At 43.6% G+C, this 15,071-nt stretch overlaps 1 protein-coding gene across 2 annotated transcripts in view; it reads right to left on the bottom strand.

Annotated features, from left to right (window-relative positions):
* Positions 1 to 14,425, bottom strand: part of LOC139070246 (zinc finger protein 93-like) — a 51,409-nt gene extending 36,984 nt beyond the window's left edge. Inside the window, exons 1-3 of one of the 2 annotated variants that reach the window (XM_070551988.1) lie at positions 14,376 to 14,425; positions 1,718 to 1,825; positions 1,021 to 1,118 (exon numbers count right to left, since the gene is read on the bottom strand). In XM_070551988.1, the coding sequence (XP_070408089.1) occupies positions 1,021 to 1,030 (10 nt within the window). In that variant the 5' untranslated portion in view covers positions 1,031 to 1,118; positions 1,718 to 1,825; positions 14,376 to 14,425. The remainder of the gene's footprint in view (positions 1 to 1,020; positions 1,119 to 1,717; positions 1,826 to 14,375) is intronic. The other variant, XM_070552011.1, reaches the window with a different exon arrangement.
* Positions 14,426 to 15,071: the final 646 nt, after the last annotated feature.

The raw sequence follows: 15,071 nt of genomic DNA, 5'->3' as shown, positions 1-15,071 counted from the left end.
GCTCTCTGCTCAAAAGAGTCCAAAAATGATATAATATAGGTAGAAAACTTTTTTCCGGCTCCCCTGGATGTGTAGGATATCCAGCTCCCCCATAATTCGATCCCTGCTCCTGGATGAAAAGCCGGACATTTTCATCAATACAAGAACCCCCAGTCCGGACGCCACAGACAGAGTGAAAAGTGGACATGTCCGGGGAAAACAGGAGGTATGGTCATCCTAGTTTAATATAAAGCAGGAGATTACAGATACAGTATTTTGCTCGTGCCCTTGCTGCCCTGGGCCCTTTGTTTGTGGGCCCTGGGCAATTGCCCAGTTGCCCATATGGTTAATCCGGCCTTGGGTACTGTAGCAGTTTGTTTTTTGCGTGATTGTATGTTGCTGGTCTTGGTTCAGTTTGCTATGCGATTTCATTTCCACATTCTGCTAGGCCCAGCGCTTCGACGTGGGGCTCATTGTGTTCACTACCAAGAATAGAATACTTTCACTCAGTGCTCATTCTTGACTGCTTCAACTTTGAGTAAATGTATTTGTTCAAGTGACAAGCTCACTTCTTCTATGGTTTTCTAGTAAACATGTTTTGATAGCGGTGCTGTTGCACCATCTAGAGGCACAAAAAGTATTACACCCAGTTAACTGGGTAAAACTATTTTAATCGATTATGACAATAATGACAATTACCTGTTAACCGGTTAACTATGTACATCCCTACTGTAAAGGCATCAATAACACACAGGATGACTGATGAACGCGCATTGTAAATAGGGAGATGGATGCAGAAGAGTAACCAGAAGGTTGCAGGTTCAAGCCCCGCTCAGTCTGTTGCAGTTGTTGTGTCCATGGGCAAGACTTCACCCACTTTTCCTGATGGTTGTGGGGTGGGGATGGGGGGATAGAACACTAGAAGGCTTCATTCAATTACAGGTCATTATTTTAGACTTGACCTCAAAGATGACGTACTTATAAATACTCTATTGTGTACAACCATACAGAGACAATAGTATTCATTCATTCATTCATTACCTGTGTCCATGTTGTCCAGAACAAACGATGAATCAGTCCCAGCTGATGGATGATCCTGAAGTGGTAGCAGGTTTTCTTTAGCCGTGTTTAGCTAACAGCTGCAATAGAAACAAAGCAGGAGAGCTGATTAAGACGCTGCTTCAGAAGAACGCAGGAGATTAAAGATCCAACGCGTTGGTTCTGATCAGCTGAGGACAGATCCAGTCTGGAAAACAGGACCTTTGGTCACCAGAGTTCACGGAGTAGAGCTAACCGCTTTTTCCTCCAGAGTCTCACAGTGTTTGCCTTACATAGGCTCAGCTGCAGTAAGGCTAAAATAGCAGCGCCATGGCTACACGCCTCACCCCCCCCCCCCCCCCCCCGAAGCACAAGAGCAAAGCTGTCTGACCTGGAGACCAGATTAAGTGCTTATTTTCATCTAGGGATGTCCCGATACAACATTTTCACTTCCGATAAAATACCGATATTGCAGCCTTCACCGATACCGATATCGATGCGATATCGGCACAAATCATACATACTTCTAACAATTTTGTAATGTGAAATGTTAAGGCTGCCACAATTAGTCGACACGCCACAACGACGATGACAAATAAAATAGTCAACGATTAATTTAACAGTCGATGCGTCATTTATGCTATATATATATATATATATATATATATAAATACACATATATATATTTTTTTTTTTTTACTTTGCCTGCTGCAGCACGTTTGGTGGTTTCTTCCTGCCTCTCTGCTCAGCTGCCGCTTGCTTTAGCTCCGAGGCGCATGCGGGGTAGTAATCATCCAGATTAGCCTCACTAGAGAAAGAAAACATGGTGAGTCTGCAATGTAGCTCAAAAGTTTGGGAACATTATACAAGGTCAAGGAAAGGCACGTAGACTGCAAAGTCTGCAAAGTGAAACTCTCCTTTCATGGGAGCACAACGGCGATGTATGAGCACCTTAAGAGGAAGCACGTCATGGCGGTGAACAATGAGTTGCCATGGCAACTTTACCTCTTGGTAGCTGCTAACATCAACAGAACACGTATTCATAGATGTAGCAACACTAGTAGCGGTATTACCTTTAGCACACGTTTGTATGTCACATATTTTTGCTCTAATCACAAACGCTAATGATTTATGTCATCCCCCTAAACTACAGTGTTAATAAAAGTGCTCCTCAGTATATTAGAGCATCCTGGTGCAATAAGCTATACTTTTATGAATGACACGATTAGTCGATTAATCGTCAACAAAACTGGCGATTAGTCGACTATTAAAATAGTTGTTTGTGGCAGCCCTAGTGGAATGCATGAAAGGCTTGACCAAGTGATATGACTCAATTGGAGAACAAGAGCCAGCAACAGTATGAAAAAAGACATTTTTTTTAACCATTGGTTGCATAAATGTCAACCTTAACATAATGTATGCAATGAGTAACATAATGTAACATAATGAGTAAAAAAAATAATACAAATAAATTAAAAAGCTGTGAAAATATTTTAAGTAAATAAATAAACAAAAGATGTATTTTCAAAGTACAAAATACTAATTCAAGGTCATTTCAGTTATGTTTTACTGTCAGCAAATGGTATGAACTGCAGAGGGCAGGGACAATATTGTCCATTTACCAACTGCTACAAGTTGAGTGTCCCAAGATTCAATTTCACACACAGCAAATCCTCATGCTGTGTTTTGTGATGCTGCTTCAAATGTACGATGAGGTTGGACATATAAAACATTCCTGGTGCTGTTCCACCACGGGAAGCTTGTGCATGGCAAGTGTTGTACTGAGCCACACTGTCTTTTATGGACTAACAAAAAAATACTGCCACACGGCTGACATTGCTCCCTGCTACTTTGCTAGCACACACTGTTCTGATCACGTAGGAATTGCATGCTGGATCTGGGAGCTGCTGGATAGAATTGCTGGAATGAAATTTAAAGCGGAATATACTGCTTATATCTGAGATTTTTGATGCAGTCCGATATAATCCTATAGAGCTCCGGACGTCACGTGACTCTCAGAGAGTAGACGCCATGTTGGCAGGCAACAAAGGTAAACAAAATGAATGGGATCGGCTTGGATTTTACTCCGTCAGAGTTTACTTCACACTTCAAAACCGAAGAAATCGTTTTATATAGTCAGAAATTAAATGGACTAAACATCTCCGACCCTTACCGTGCCCCTGGGACACTTTTTAAAAATGCCAGAAGCTGTCGGAGCAGACCTGGCCAGGGAATGCCTTTGGATTTTACCGGAGGAGCTGACCCAAGTGGCTGGGGAGAGGAAAGTCTGGGCCTCTCGACTTTGGCTACTGCCCCCGTGACCTGACTCCGGATAAGCGGATGAAAATGGATGGATGGACAAATAACATAGATTTACATGTAAGAAGTTTAAATAGAGTGCTGTGCTGTTTGAATGTATAAACTGAACGCCAAGAGAAATCACTAGTCTGATTTTTTTCCGTGAATAAAATAAATATGTCAGGTAGGAGCGTCTCGGGATCTGTCTCGGTGAGACAGATAATAGCAATCCAAAGTGCTTTTTATGTGTGATCTGACAATTGATCAACCATTGCTTAAAAATTAAATGCAACTTAGCCGGTTAATTGCTGTGATCATAAAACACGTAAACGGCAGCACGCAGAAATCACGAGGCAACGTTTTATGTGATGTTTACGTGTTGCTATGAGTAATAAGACAGAAAAAGCCATGCCAAAATAAGTTTAAGAAGCCCACTAAGAATAGTAATAAAAGCATTTAAAATAAATACCATACACAGTTGAGGAAACGTTGGTTATTAAGTGGTTGCTGCAAAAGTGAAAACCTTTACTCTCGGGATCCCACAGTTTCATTTTACCCTGGTCGCGTTTTATTACAATGATCCAACGTTTGCAGCGTTCCGGATCTTGGGGAATCCTGTAGATGGCTCATTCCTTATGTCGTCCGCATCTGTTCTGGCATCCTGGGGCACAACAGGAATCTACCATATTTCCCGTTTGATTGAGTTTTCTAACAATAACAAATAGCACAGCTGCTGGCTTCTGCCTGTCAAGATGGCGCCATTTCGATTTGAACTGTTGCATGCCGGGAGAAGTGACGTCAACTCCCGGAGCTCTATACAGTGTTTTTGGGCCGATATCGAACTACTTCCAATATTTATATCAGAACTGGGCATCCCTATTTTCATCCAAGCTGCTTCACACTCGGCTGCAAATTGCTCCAGCAAAAGCTGGACATCACGGCCCGATGAACCCTTAAAGGGGTAGCCTTGATAAAATCTGGTTTATTATTCATTTGGGTAGGAATGGGCCATATGGCCCAAAATCTATATCACATCATTTTCTTTTCTTCTATTTATTTTTGTCAATATGAATTTCAAAAGAAATTAATTTCAGCAGAACATATACTTCTAAAAATTATCGAAGAAAATTTGTTAATTGGTCAAGTAGAATTTATGTTGTGTTATGATTCATTCACCAAACAATGCAACACAAAAATCCTCATAAAATGAATAAAATTGGAGATATTTAAAGAAAACCGAAGTTACCATACCAAAAAACCCCCAGTAAAATCAACGAGAAATGCTGGCAGGGAAGGCCTTTAGTGATCAGGAAACGGCTGGCAGCGAATGAGTTAAGGTCGATATATATATATATATATATATATATATATATATATATATATATATATATATATATATATATATATATATACACACACACACATAAATACATATACACATTTTAGCAGCACGGTTGTGAAAAAAAAACTGAACACTCACTGTGTGCAATATAACAAATAAGTCAATATCCGGCTCTTGGAGGGTGCAGATGCTTTTCTTCTCCTCTCCTCCATATCTTATCCTCAAGGCCTTTGTCTGTGTGTGCTGGGTGCACGGCTGCTTCTGCATTTTTTCTGGAAACTGGAAACTGAAATTCACTAAAATGGATCTCGTCAGTTGGTCACTCAACGCGGTTGATACAATTTTTTCAACAATGAGAACGGGAGAAGGGGCTCCCTGATGCCCCTCCGGGACAGACCAGCTGTATGTGGAGGACTCTGAAGATGTGTGGATATTCGTGGTGTTGGTGTCGGGTTTCTCGGCATTGGAGGCTACCTGGCTTACCGGAAAATTAACGAGCTGTCGAGGAATATTGGCCTGATCCCCGAGCTCAGAGATGGTTTGCAGACTCATGTAATTGTCGAGATGAATCGTAAGCTTGGGACTTTGGCCGAGATTCATTCATTGGCAAAGAAGATGGATGCCATCAAGGATAGAGTGGACGAATCAGCACGGATTGGGATAGATTAATGTCCATTATTGGGATTTTGAGAGGTTGAGGACCAACAAACTGTAAGACAGAGAGGAAATTATGTCTGTCTGGCCCCAAAACAATTTCTAATCGGAATCTGGCGTCCTAGAGCCTACAAGGCTACAACGAAAACTCCCCCCTCAGAAGATATGTGGAATGTGCCGTCGCTATGGCAACTCAACTCTGTTTCCTTTCCCAGCCTGGGCAGGACTGCGGGAAGGCAGCTGAAACGTTCCAGGGTCACTGCAACCCTCCAACCCTCAATGCTCCTCCCCCTATCCACACTGAGGTGACGTGCGCTGCTTATCGTGGCTGCAGGAACTGAAGTGTGGATAGTCCCAACCCACCACCCCACCTAGTGGACACTTATGTTGTGTAATGTCTGAAGTCTGTTGCATATCTGTCTGAGGTGGGGTTTTTTTTTTTTGCAGAGCAAAGCTGCCCTCCCTATGGAGGGTAACTCTGAAGTGCCTTTTTTTTTCTCCGTCCACTTGAACCAATCCTCATGTAACCCTCTTTTCTCTATTAAGGTAGCGCGACTCAGGGTTGTGAATGACCACAGTCACCAATTCTTGTCATGTGTCTTGCCCATGTATGTCTGATCTCTGAATTGTGTGTACTGAAACTCTAATTTCCCTCTGGGATTAATAAAGTATCTTTGGTTTGATTTGAAAATCTTTTAATATTTCTTGAACTTTGTTGAATAAAATAAACTCAAAACAATAACAATCTGCAAGCTGTTTCAGAAGAACAATAGAAACATACAAAAAGCTGTGTTATATGTTTTTGTTGTGAGATTTATTATATGTTTATCATTATTATTATATTTAATTACTTAATATCTGTAGCAGCTCCTATTGAACAGAACCAAGTGTCATCACAAGCTGCTGATCTAGCATGATGCTCTTTATTATTTTATGGGTTACAGATGAGTGTTGTGTTAGACTGTTGTGTTGATGATCCGTGTTTTAATTTCTGCAGCGAGCCTTAACTCACCTCACTCCACCCAGAGTTTCTTCTTTAAAACTCATATTAAATCTACTGTCTTGGTGCATTTTAACGAGTTTCCTCCGCAACGTATTATCGTGGTAGGATACAAACTTAACAGCACTCTCACAGAGTAATGGGCTCGACACACGGGAGGCGACATCGCCTCTCCTCCATTCATTTTCAATGAGACATGCGCGACAAAGAGATAATCGCGGGTCTCTCTCCTACCAAGCGAAACGTGAAAAACGTGCGTGTAAAAGTTTGCACTCGTGCACGTGTCGTGCACGGACGACCCAGCGACGCGATCCCAGAAAGTTGAAACATTTTCAACTTTTCATCGCTGTCGCTCGGACGAGGACCAATCAACGGAGGTTTCATTCACTGACCAATGAGCGGACAGGATGCTCCGCACATCTCCGAGCAAACATGGAGGAGAAGATGATTATTATTATGTTTTATGGTAAAATCAGAAGTAAGATTTCACATAACTCTAGCAGCACCTTGTGAAACATCATATCTACCGCTTTATTAACTCTGAACCGCTTAAATAACCTTAATTCCCTCCAACCTGACACAGCCAATCAAAACAACGGAAGTTTCGATTTCGCCATGGAACAGAACGCGTAGACGGTTTTGCCGCTGGCCGCTGCCTCAGATCGCCTCCCGTGTGACAGGTAATAAAAGCGACAGCGACAAATTTCGCTGATCGCTGTCGTTTGTCGCCTCCCGTGTGTCGAGCCCATAAAGGGTCCGTGTACATGACGGCCATCTGATCTTCCTTTGGAAAAAAAAAAGGGAAACGAGCCGTTTTGCCGATCACCAATCAAAAAACAAAAGAATGTAAACGGAAGTCAACTCGTTTATTGTTTTTCTATTTTCAGCATAAAAAAGGAAAACGGAAAACAAACTTATGTTTTTCGATAGTGTATTTCCAGATGAAACGTTTAAATCAGAAAATAAGGGGAAATAGTTCATTTTCTGCCTTAAATTTACCTTTTTCGCTATGACCCAGAAGTTTACCTGCAAAAACACAAGCGAAGAAGAACACGAGAAGGAAAAACAGTTGTGTTAGCAGAAGACATCGGTTTTCATTAGGGATGCACCGATCAGGTTTTTTGCTGCCGATCACCGATACCGATATCAAAGAATGCTGATCACCGATACCGATCACCGATACCGATCACGTGGATTGGCCAGAAATTTTCTACAACATTATAACCTGATCAGAACTCGAGCGGTGTTTTGTTATTGGACTTCTGTGCAAGCCGCAGTTTGGCCATAACGAACACCATGTTCGAACATAAGGATGCCCACCGGTACACTTGGTACCAGGGCAGCCTAGGTCACAGGTCGATGATAGATTTTGTAGTCGTATCATCTGACCTGCGGCCGTATGTTTTGGACACCCGAGTGAAGAGAGGGGCGGAGCTGTCAACTGATCACCACCTGGTGGTGAGTTGGATCAGATGGCAAGGGAACATGCCGCGTAGACCTGGCAGACCCAAACGCATAGTGAGGGTCTGCTGGGAACGCCTGGCAGAAGAACCTGTCAAGACGGTCTTCAACTCCCACCTCCGGCAGAGCTTTGACCACGTCCCGAGAGCAGTGGGGGACATTGAGTCCGAGTGGGCCTTGTTCCACTCTGCGATTGTCGAGGCGGCTGTTGCTAGCTGTGGTCGTAAGGTGGCCGGTGCCAGTCGTGGTGGCAACCCCCGTACCCGCTGGTGGACACCAGAGGTTCGGGGAGCCGTCAGGCTGAAGAAGGAGGCCTACAGGGCGTGGCTGGTCTGTGGGTCTCCGGAGGCAGCAGACAGGTACCGGATAGCCAAGCGGGGTGCAGCAGTGGCAGTTGCCGAGGCAAAATCTCGGGCGTGGGAGGAGTTTGGTGAGGCCATGGAGAAAGACTATCGATCGGCTCCAAAGAGGTTCTGGCAAACTGTCCGGCGCCTCAGGAGAGGAAGGCAGCAACTCGCTCACACTGTTTACAGTGGGGAGGGGGAGCTGCTGACGTCAACTGAGGCTATAGTCGGACGGTGGAAGGAATACTTTGAGGAGCTCCTCAATCCCACCAATGCGCATTCCGAGGAGGAACCAGAGCTGGGAGGCCTGGGGATGGACTGTCCGATCTCGGGGGCAGAAGTTGCTGAGGTAGTCAAACAACTACACAGCGGCGGAGCCCCGGGGGCGGATGAGGTTCGTCCTGGGTATCTCAAGGCTATGGATGTTGTAGGGCTGTCATGGTTGACACGTCTCTACAACATTGCGTGGTCATCGGGGGCAGTTCCTAGGGAGTGGCAGACCGGGGTGGTGGTCCCCATCTTTAAGAAGGGTGACCTGAGGGTGTGTTCCAACTATAGGGGGATCACACTCCTCAGCCTCCCTGGAAAGGTCTACGCCAAGGTACTGGAGAGGAGGGTCCGATCGATAGTTGAATCTCAGATAGAGGAGGAGCAATGTGGTTTTCGTCCTGGCCGTGGAACTGTGGACCAGCTCTATACCCTTGCAAGGGTGATGGAGGGGGCATGGGAGTTTGCCCAACCAATCCACATGTGCTTTGTGGATTTGGAGAAGGCTTATGACCGTGTCCCCAGGGGCACCCTGTGGGGGACGCTCCAGGAGTATGGGGTGGGTGGCTTTCTGTTGAGGGCCATTCAGTCCCTTTACCAGAGGAGCGTGAGTTTGGTCCGCATAGCCGGTAGTAAGTCGGACCTGTTCCCAGTGAGGGTTGGACTCCGCCAGGGCTGCCCTTTGTCACCGGTTCTGTTCATCACTTTTATGGACAGAATTTCTAGACGCAGCCGTGGTGTGGAGTGTGTCGAGTTTGGTGGCAGGAGAATCTCGTCTCTGCTTTTTGCGGATGATGTGGTCCTCCTAGCTTCATCCAGCTCTGACCTTCAGCTCTTGCTGGGTAGGTTCGCGGCCGAATGTGAAGCGGCTGGGATGAGGATCAGCACCTCCAAATCTGAGACCATGGTTCTCGACCGGAAAAGGGTGGCTTGCCACCTCCGGGTCGGGGGAGAGGTCCTACCTCAAGTGGAGGAGTTTAAGTATCTCGGGGTCTTGTTCACGAGTGAGGGTAGGAGGGATCGGGAGATCGACAGGCGGATTGGTTCGGCGTCTGCAGTGATGCGGACGCTGAGCCGATCTGTCGTGGGGAAGAGGGAGCTGAGCCAGAAAGCCAGGCTCTCGATTTACCGGTCGATCTACGTCCCAATCCTCACCTATGGTCATGAGCTTTGGGTAATGACCGAAAGAACGAGATCGCGGATACAAGCGGCCGAAATGAGTTTCCTCCGTAGGGTGGCCGGGCTCAGCCTTAGAGATAGGGTGAGGAGCTCGGACATTCGGGAGGGACTCGGAGTAGAACCGCTGCTCCTCCGGATCGAAAGGAGCCAGTTGAGGTGGTTTGGGCATCTGGTCAGGATGCCTCCTGGACGCCTCCCCGGGGAGGTGTTTCGGGCATGTCCTGCCGGCAGAAGGCCCCCGGGTCGACCCAGGACACGTTGGAGAAGTTACATCTCCAATCTGGTCCGGGAACGCCTTGGGGTCCTGCCGGAGGAGCTGGTGGACAAGGCCGGGGAGAGGACGGCCTGGAGCTCCCTAGTTGGGATGCTGCCCCCGCGACCCGGACCCGGATAAGCGGAGGAAGACGACGACGATTATAATGAGTGCTACAAACTACATAATCTGGGAATAAAGGAAATGTAACCTAATCTAAAATGGTCTGTATTAGGGTTGTCACGGTGTGAAAATGTAACCTCACGGTTATTGTGACCAAAATTACCACGGTTTATGGTATTATTGTGGTATTTTTTTTTAAACGTGCTACATTTTCACACAATTAAATAAACCCTGTATGTCAGGAAATATTGTCCTCAGTTTGTGTCTAAATTTTGCCTAAAATGTGTTATTTTGTAATTATGTTGTTCATTTGTTTATATTTTTCCCCTTTAGCCTTTAAAATACCAATATTTGTCCATAACTTCTTATTTTATGTCTGTTTGATGTCATCATTTTAAAAATATTAGATCAGATGATACTTAGTACTCAAGTAGCCTTCTAATCAGATACTTTTTACCCTTACTTGAGTAATAAACCCTATATCAGGAAAATATTCTCCTCGGTTTGTGTCCTTCCAGTGAGCTTTGCAGATGTGGGAAAATGTCATCAGGCAGTAATCATTGTTAAATTCATAATTATTCTCGGAGAGAGACCAACTCTTATCTGCCCCTGGGAGCCCCGTAATGCATAGCGTCATTTCAACATGGCGGTGTCCGCGACACAGTTTATATGCAGGTAGCGGCGCTGCGGCTGCTTTATATAGCGACTCGTTGCATTCTCACTCAACCCAAATCCTCGGATCACGCAGTTTAGCTAAAACGCTAACGTTAGCTTGCCTTGCGTTGACTGTAGAGTTGTGGGTGATGGTCACGCAGATGTGTCATGAGATTTGAAGCGTTGCTGCCTTTCACAGACACTTTTTCTGCTCGCGCTGCAAACAGGATAGCCGTCTGTCCGTCTTCTATAAACTCCCTCGGCATTCTTCAAATATCTAAAATATGCCCGTACTTCCGACTTTGTCTTCTTTGAGGGATAATAAATGTCCTGAGCGCTGCCGTCTCCTCCTTTGACCATTATTTCAGCTTTAGCTTCAAGAAAGTTTTGTTGTAAACAACAAAGTGCGCACGTGCCGCCGGCAACTTCAGCCGATGATACGGTGGCTGGTAAGGGTCACCGCGCCTACACCGCAGCCACGGTAAACCCACCAAGATAATATAGTTTTTTTAAAAACAAGACGGTTATTATTATTGTCAACTTTTTTTTTTTTACCGGGGTTTACCGCTACACTGGTTACCGTGACAACCCTACCTGATCGGTTTGCTTTGATCTATTTTGAAAATTCCGATCAAAACCGATAGGGGCGCTATCGGCCGATTACGATCAAATGCCGATCCATCGGTGCATCCCTAGTTTTCATGCATGTGGATAAATGAAATCTGGATTAATCCACAACTTGTACAATAATGGCGTTGCACGAGTTTGCTGATTTTATCAGAGCAAAAAGGATAAGTGGAATGTCGTGTGGCGACATCGCTGCTGCTTTATGCCATGAGTCTGGAACGGCACGGTGGGGATTTTCTGAGAGAAATGTGAGGAGGTGGTGCGCTGAACAAAGACTTGTTAAAGAATTTTGTCCTGTCAACCGACTGGAAATTGAAAAGGCGCAAAGTATTTCCGAGGTATGCATTTAATTCATTTATTTAGCCTATATAGGTTGATTATAAAAATGCGTTGTTGTGATATATACAATTGCTTAGCCTACCCTAATTTTTAATTACACGCAACACTTAATGTATAATTTCATGTTGAAAGTGAATAAACCTTTTTCAGACCGGGTCCTCCTTTGGTCGAAAAATGATGACTGGATACCTGTCTACTAAGGGGTTGAAAGCTGCTGAGGGAAGAGTGGGAAGAATCCTGAGAAGCATTCATCAACCCTACCACACCATGAGGCAGCAGGTAGAGAAAAATAAGTGATAAATATCATTAGAGTAATTTAGAAATGTTTGTCTTTGTTTGTAAATTATTTGAATCGTTTGTGTTATTTAGGGAGCCCGAAATCTGAATCCTGTGCCCTACAATGCAGAATACATGGGTCACAAGCTGCATGTTGATCAAACTGAGAAGCTGGTTATGTTTGGAGTGACCCATGTAATGGCTATTGATGGTTTCAGCAAGAAGGTTGTTGGTCATTCCACTATGCCGATAAAGAACAACCTGATTATTTACGAGGAAGTTTACAGGTAAATCATGAAATAATTTTGGATCCCACTCCCAAACCAAAGATGTTTGACCCAGAACTGACAATCCACCTAGATAAAACTATTACATATGATAATGGGTCATATAATCAAAATGTATTTCTTAAATCACAACATACATTCATCAGTCATTTTTACTTTACTGTGTCTTACATTTAAACAAGGAAACTGCTCTTTGAATATAAATGTTCCAGTGTCCTTCCACCATTCATATTTAAAATATTTGTGTGTGCTTTTTTTAATCAGATCTGCAGTGCTTTCTTATGGACTATGGGGCCAGATGAGAGTTGACTGTGGCACAGAGTTTTATCTTTCCTTATTCATCCAGGAAAAGCTGGCAGAACACAGACACAATCATGAAAGGCGGCCGTTTGTTCAGACATCTACTCGAGTAACATCAATTCCTCCTTATTCAGATGTCTGCTATGACAGTACACATACAGAGTAAACTCTTTGTATCTTTCTCAGAACCATGTGATAGAGAGAATGTGGTCAGATGTAAATGCCAGAGTCAACTACCCATTAAAGACAGCTTTGGTCCAGCTGGTGGACATGGAGGACCTAGACGTGGTGGACAACACATCCAAATATTGTGTGTCAAACCTAACATGTCAAATGGCAGGACTTGGCGTCACAAATGTCATCGAGGCATAGAACGCACATAGGATCCCAGGTGTTTTTTTCTTCATCATAAATAATCTGATTTTTCCTAGTACAAATTGGCTTGAATCTTTTTAAAATGGCTAATCCAATATCAAAAGAAATGTGGTTGTAAATGTAAATAAATCTTTATAACATATGGAACTTTATACACCTCCTACAATTGATGACAGGGTATAAAGGGTCAACAATTATGGGCCATTCCCATCTGTACCGGGTCGGCCCGGGCCGGATAGCGTAGGTTGTTTACATATCTGGGTGGCCTGGTATTTTTCCGGGCCAACCCAGGCTCATTCTCAGCCCTCTTCTCGAGGGGGTCTGCTTCAGGCCGACCAGGGCCAACACACCCACTGCTGACAGCAAATTCACACCTTCCATTAGAGCAAGCCTCTGATTGGTGGGTAGAATCAGCCCACATGGGCTTAAGACAAGGATGTGTGGAATCAACCGGGCCAGGCTGGGGCCGACTGGGGCTACCCGGCCTGGGCCGACCCGGTACAGATGGGAATGGCCTATTAAATTAATCATTTAATATCTGATAGGTAGAATAGCTGCAGTCTAATGTCTGAATAATTTCCAGTCTTGTCTCAGTACTTTGTGTACTGATAATTCTACCTATCAGATATTAAGTGACTAATTTTGAGCTTCACATAAATATCCCATCAATTATAGGTGTATGAAATGACATTTGCAATATGTTATACAAATGTATTTACACTTGCAACCATAATTTGTTTTTGTTGCCTAATTTAGCACAATTTGGATTCACTTTCCAACAAGTATATATTAGCTGTTGTCATCATTAAGCCACATTAACCTTCTTATACGTGCAGGGAAAGGAATACCAAATGAGCTGGCGAAGGAAGGGTGTCCTGCAAGAGTCCCTGAGGATCTTCTGCCTGAGCTGCTGCAGCTGATATGTTGCTGCTGCTTTTGGTGTTTTGGTTTTGCCTTGAGCTATAAAGGATGTAAAATATCATTTGTATTCCATTTGTTTATTTAATTCAAATTTTAAAATAAATGGCAAGAGTTTAAATACGTTTTGGGTGCATTTCTATTGGGGGGGGGGGGGGGGTCTCCCTGGCCAATCAAGCTTAGGGCCTCCAAAAGCCTAGCAGTGGCCCTGGCAGCAGCTGCAGGTAAATGTAGCTTTGTCTCAGCTATTGAAAACTTTAATAAACCACTGCTAAGAGCTAATTGCTGATCTGACTCTTTAACGCAGCAGAAATGTTACAATATTATCAAATTATCACATCATGTGTTTCTCCTCCAGCGTTCTTAAATCTCCTGGTGCCCAGATCCATTTACTGGGGTTTGTTCTAAACGAGTAAGGCTGTAGCATACTGGTGGCCATTTCTTACCAGAAATAGTGTTCGTGTTAGTAATATTACTGGAGGTGTTTACTCCGCACTCCAAATCCAAAACAAATATGCGACCAGCCTCGGGAGGAATCTATAAAGGTAAATCTGCTAAATTCCTTGACAGAAAACTGTTATTTAGTGACGACTTTGTTCAATGTGACGAACTTTGAGCTCAAAAACGCTGCGAGAAGTTAAAACAAAGTATTCATACTCACTGTGAGTGCCGCTCTGCCTCATGGTCTGCAGCGTGATGTCTCCGACTGTGATTGGTCAAATGATGACACGTGACCAACACGCTAGAACAAAGATCGTTTGTGAACAAGTGGAGTCCCCTCTCCTTTCTCTGATTGTTTTCCATACGAGGAAACCCATCGCTGAAACCCGACAGTTTTATATTACTGATAATCAGTGTTTGGAACGTTACATTTAAAAAGTAATTAGTTATAGTTACTGATTACTTTGTCAAAAAAGTAACCCAGTTACTTACAGAGCTACAAGATTATAAAAGTAACCAATTACCAAGAAAAATAAATATTTTGTTACTTTTTTCATTGAAGAATGCAAGAAAATCGATTCCCCTCTTAATTAAACATAATTAATTTACTATAAAGTACTACAATACTGAACTATAAATGACTAATGACTGGGACATAATAAAACGTAGTTCCAAATATTTTTTATAAAACTGAATAATTGAAATAAATGGGCACTTAACAAGAGGAACTACAAACAAGAACATTACACTAATCTAGGCTATTAAAATGACACTGTAAGATATTTAACAATCAGCCAAAATTTATAATTGCAAATAGAAACACCTATAAAGATTCCTGAGCCTTTAAATGGTCTCTCAGTCCAGCTGAAATAAATGTAATTTTGCACAGCATTCTAATGTTTCCAGCTTCACATAA

The sequence above is a fragment of the Nothobranchius furzeri genome, chromosome 1 (assembly GCF_043380555.1).
Source record: "Nothobranchius furzeri strain GRZ-AD chromosome 1, NfurGRZ-RIMD1, whole genome shotgun sequence".
Taxonomy (NCBI): domain Eukaryota; kingdom Metazoa; phylum Chordata; class Actinopteri; order Cyprinodontiformes; family Nothobranchiidae; genus Nothobranchius; species Nothobranchius furzeri.
Note: the sequence above shows the minus strand (reverse complement) of the source record. Positions and strands in the feature narration are given on the sequence as shown.